The 4456-nt window shown below is 63.1% G+C and overlaps 1 protein-coding gene across 1 annotated transcript; it reads right to left on the reverse strand.

Annotated features, from left to right (window-relative positions):
* Positions 1-164: 164 nt before the first annotated feature.
* TRAVEDRAFT_52291 (uncharacterized protein) lies at positions 165-2021 on the reverse strand (the record flags this gene model as incomplete). Its single annotated transcript, XM_008045247.1, has 3 exons — positions 165-374; positions 1106-1920; positions 1982-2021. 3 exons carry the CDS (start codon positions 2019-2021, stop codon positions 165-167), a joined length of 1065 nt encoding a protein of 354 aa, XP_008043438.1.
* Between the last annotated feature and the right edge of the window lie 2435 nt (positions 2022-4456).

A 4456-nucleotide genomic window follows, 5' to 3' on the forward strand; every position in this document is an offset into this window, starting at 1 on the left:
GTCGCGCTTTGCGCGTGATTGCGAGACGCCATTCCGGATATGGCACACCGTGCTCCGTTATGAGCGTGTCTATGCTCAATGGAGGTGGTCGCGCGGGCGTAACTGGACGAGTAGGCGGTGCAGAGGCGAGTGGGGAGCTTGGAAAGGGGTATGCGGTGCCCGACTCATGTGGCGGCTGCGAGGAAAATGATGGCTTGGCAGGAGACGAAGAAGTTGTAGGTGGAAAGGTATATGACGAAGAGGGTCCTGGAGTGGGGAGGTCTGACGGAGAGAAGGGCGACGATGTTCGGGTATTGAAGACGATTGGTGATGGTGCGGATCGCGAGGGCGCGCGCTCGGGAAGAAAGGAGGATTCGCATGACGTCGGGGCGTGTCTGTGCAGCACTCGCAGTATATGTGAACATGCTTATATGCGCGCATATAGTCAGCTTGGTTGATGTAACGATCAGGTTTGAACGTACCTGCACTGGTGAGCATGTCGAGTACGATCCAAACTGCTTCTTCCCCCTCGCATTCGGAATCATCCAGCCCAGAACGACTCCCTCGTCGTGCAAGTGCGTCCCACATCTCGGCCAGACCAGACCCACTGGGACTTCCCATAAGTGCGCTCGCGCTAGACGCGAGACTACTGCTCAGAGTCGCGGACGCCTCACGTGAACCCCGTCGCCACCACGCGTCCCGTGCTGGTGGGGATGATGCCTCCGACGAGTTTCGCTCGAATGGTACGGACAGGGAGTCCTGGCTCATGGTTCGGTGTCGCGGCGGAGTGGTAGCTGCATCGAGGAACTTGACGCAGATAACATCAGGCCCGGATGAAGACAAGCCCGGTGTTGGCAGAGAGCGTGTGCGGCGAGAGGAGCGGAGGGGCAAATCAAAATGGGTGCTGTCTCGGATTGCGAGCATGGTCGAAAGAGGTGTTGAGAACGCCGCGTGAGTGTCCTGTAGATAGAGGAGTGAGTACGGACGATCATTCGCGGAGATACGATGATGGCAAAGCCCCGAATAATCGTCGGCCTACAATGACAACCGATGCTGACCAACGCAGGGTCTCACTAGAGAGCAATGTGCAACGTCTGGACCGCATATAGTCACGAAAGAAACTCACATGTCGCTCCTTGCACAGGGAGAAGATACCCTGATGTACAACCGCCCACCTCTCCTTCCATTCAAGCGTGATTTTCTTCTTCTTGTCGCGCAGCAATGGGGATCTCGGGCTGACGTCCGGGATCTCATCGTCGGTCTGATGATCGCGTGGGACTCCAAGATCCCGGAGAGTGGAGTCCAAGGCATTTCCGACGACGCGTAGAGCCCACACTCGCGCCGCAAAGTACGGTGCAATGTATGCGTCCAGCGAGAATCGTGGCAGGGAGATGAAGGAGTGGGCAAGCGGGTGCAGCTCGAGCAGCTCGCCGGGGTGTATGTCATACCAGTCAAGGGAGAAGCGGTCTTCCAAGATCTGGGTCGTGGAGAAGGTGATAAGAACGCACCCCTCGACTTCTTGCGACGTACCGGAACTGTCGGGAGGAGGGAGCCGGGAGACGGCGTCTGATGTCGAGGAAGTTGACGGCCGGGTGTTGTACTTGTAGCGGTGCGCCTCGCTCAAGGCCTTGTTGACGTCCACCACCTCGTCGTCTTCTTCGTCGCTGTCAAGCTCTTCAGTTTCCTCTGCTGCTTCCGGCCCCTCCTCACTTGCAACAGAGAGAGTGTTCTCCGTTACTATCGGGCGAGGTTTGCGGGGCGCAGCGAATGTGATGGGCGAGAGAGAGCGCCGACGGGTCTTGTGGGGAGAAACAGGGATGGTACGCCGACTCTTCTCCACGGTTTTGCGCTCCCTTGAGAACCTCTGGACGAGAATTTGCTTGAGTTGAGAGACAGGCCACGAGGGATCGACGTGCGTGACTAGCCACTGGTCGGTGCAGACTGTGGATTGGCATGTTGTTCGAGCGCTCAGCTGTTTCCAAAGATGTGTAGTGGAGCGCACCCATTCTGCAGGATATCCGCAATTGTGGGGGGTCCGCCATGGTCGACAATGAGGAAGATGGCGGCAGGAGGCAAGCTTGATGCGCGTGCCTGCGCGCGGCGCGTGCAGCCACATTGGTCACGATCACGTGTGGGTGTCACGCGAGATCCACGCGAGCGCCGGCAACGCGCTCGATCGCCTGCACTCCCTCGACAGACGGACGTCATCGTCGACGCCGAGCTGCTCTCTGCCTGCCCCCTCGCCCTCTTCGCTCGAACGCGATCGGACAGCGACTCGCCTCGGCCGCTCCCCGCTCGCGTCTTCGTTGGCCGCCCCTGCGAACGCACTCAGCGCCGTCCTGCGTGTGCCGCCAGTCGCAGCTGCGCTGGACTGAGCTGCAGCCCTTCTCCTTGATAGCTCCAGTCCGATCTCGAAGGGAAAGCATCACTTGCCTGCGTCTCCCTCGCTCTCTCGCCCGCCTCTCCGTCTGCCCGTCCCTCCTGACTGCTGCCCTCCCTCGTGCTCCGCAGCCCCCGTCTGCCCTTTCATGCAAGACTCGCAAACAAAGTGCGTATCTGCTATGCTGGATGCATGTCCCATCACCAACGCTCGCGCCAAGCAGCTGCAATGGCGGTCAATGACTGCGCCAGTGCACTCTGTGCGTTGGGTCAGTATATCCGCCGCGCTCACCGTCGCCCGCAGTCCCCGCGCTCCGGATTCTCGTAGGTCGTTCGTGGTGTCCCTGGGATGCGAGGGTGCACGCACGACGCCGCCCCGCCCATACTTCTTCCGTTGTACTCTCGACGCCCTCGCCCACTCTGCCGTCGATTCCGCCGTCCCACCGTCGTCAGCGCGCCTGCGTCATTCAACGTGTCGTAGAGGCTGATGAAACCTCGCTTCAGGTGTGTTTACAGCCTCGCCCGACCAAAATTCCGCTGACAGCACCCGTTTAGAGGTCCCTCGCACCCGAAATAACGTTTCGCGAGATTTCGTTCACTGTACAAGCACACAACAGGCCGGTTTCGACGCCCACAAAGTGCATACAGCCGCCCTCGTCCCGCCCCCGCCGGCGTTCGCGCAGCGCACAAGTATTGACGCGGGAACGGTCATCGGCGCTTCCGCCAACACACCCGCAAGAACACGACGGCCCACGCGCATTTCGCCACGCCCCCGCTTCGCACGCTCGCGAGCGGTCGGAAGTCTACCCAGGATGGCGCCTGTGCGCGCACGAAGGCGCCGTCGACGTCGTTCGCCCGCCGCGCCGTCTGGCCTGCGGCACCTCCCGCCGACATTCCCGCCCATTCGTCGTCGCGCTCTGTGGCCGGCGCGCCGAAGCACCCGATTACATGACGCATAATGTACTGCTCTCGCGTATGGCGCGTTCCCAGCCTCTGCACACGCGAACTGCGCTCACACCGCCGCTTTTGCTTAGCGCCCATCACCAGAAATTCAAGTTGTCGACGCCGCGGACCGGTTCTCGGCCGCTCTTCTCGGTAAATAGACACTCAAGACCGCTCTCCACCGATCTACGCGCTGCACGAAGCGTGCGACGACGACGGGCGCGTGGCAGTGGCTGCCGCAGGGCGGCCCTGCAGCAAAATTCCGACCTCGCGCGTCGACGGCTCCCCGGATCGCTTAGAAAAGACGACACCGCGGCCCCGTGCACCCCGGCGCATACACCCAGCAACTTTCGGCGCGATCCGAGGAGAAAATATCGGCGTCGTCACGGGCGATTTCATTGGCAATCTCAACAAAACGCGCACACACCGTGCCCCGCCTCCTCCCGCGCCCGCGAGCGGTGCGAAACACGTGCGGCATGCATACCCCAGCCCTCCCACACACATTCCACGTCGCCCCGCCCCGCCCCAACATCGCGTACGGCGGCTCCCCAGGTGCCGCCCCCCAGCGAAAGACCGCGCCATCGCGCCCCGACACCGCACCCAGACGCCCCCAAAACTCACCCGCGGCTCCCATGCACCCCGCCGCACCCCCACGCGCAGTCTGGACGCGATCGGGGGAGAAAAAATCTCGGCGGTTTGGGCGCATTTCATGGGCGCGTGGCGCGCGGCGCGAGAAAATCGCGCGTGCCCGCCCGCGCAGACGTCCGCCCGCGGCGGGCTTCGGCGCACACGTCCCTCGGGACGATGTGCGCCGCGCGCCGTCGCGTGCGGACGCGTCCGGGCAGTTTGATTTGTGCGGGGGCAGGGAGGAGGTGCGATTTGGGGGACGCCGCGGCGGACCCGGAGAGAGAGGGCGCGCCGTGCACGAGGTGCGGGCGGCCCCGTGGGGTGCGGAACAGACGCGTTAGGCACGCGACGCGCTCGGCGTCGTGCGGCGCGCACCCGCCTCGTCTCCACGCCTGGCGCGCCCACACAACGCCGCCGCGCCCTCGTTGGTCGCGGCGGGCGGCTCCCCGTGGCTCATGCGCCCGACGCCCGCCTTTGTGGCCCGGCGGGACGTCGCGGGGCACACGTACTTACTTTTGCCCGCTCGCGA

The sequence above is a fragment of the Trametes versicolor genome (assembly GCF_000271585.1).
Source record: "Trametes versicolor FP-101664 SS1 unplaced genomic scaffold TRAVEscaffold_12, whole genome shotgun sequence".
NCBI lineage: Eukaryota > Fungi > Basidiomycota > Agaricomycetes > Polyporales > Polyporaceae > Trametes > Trametes versicolor.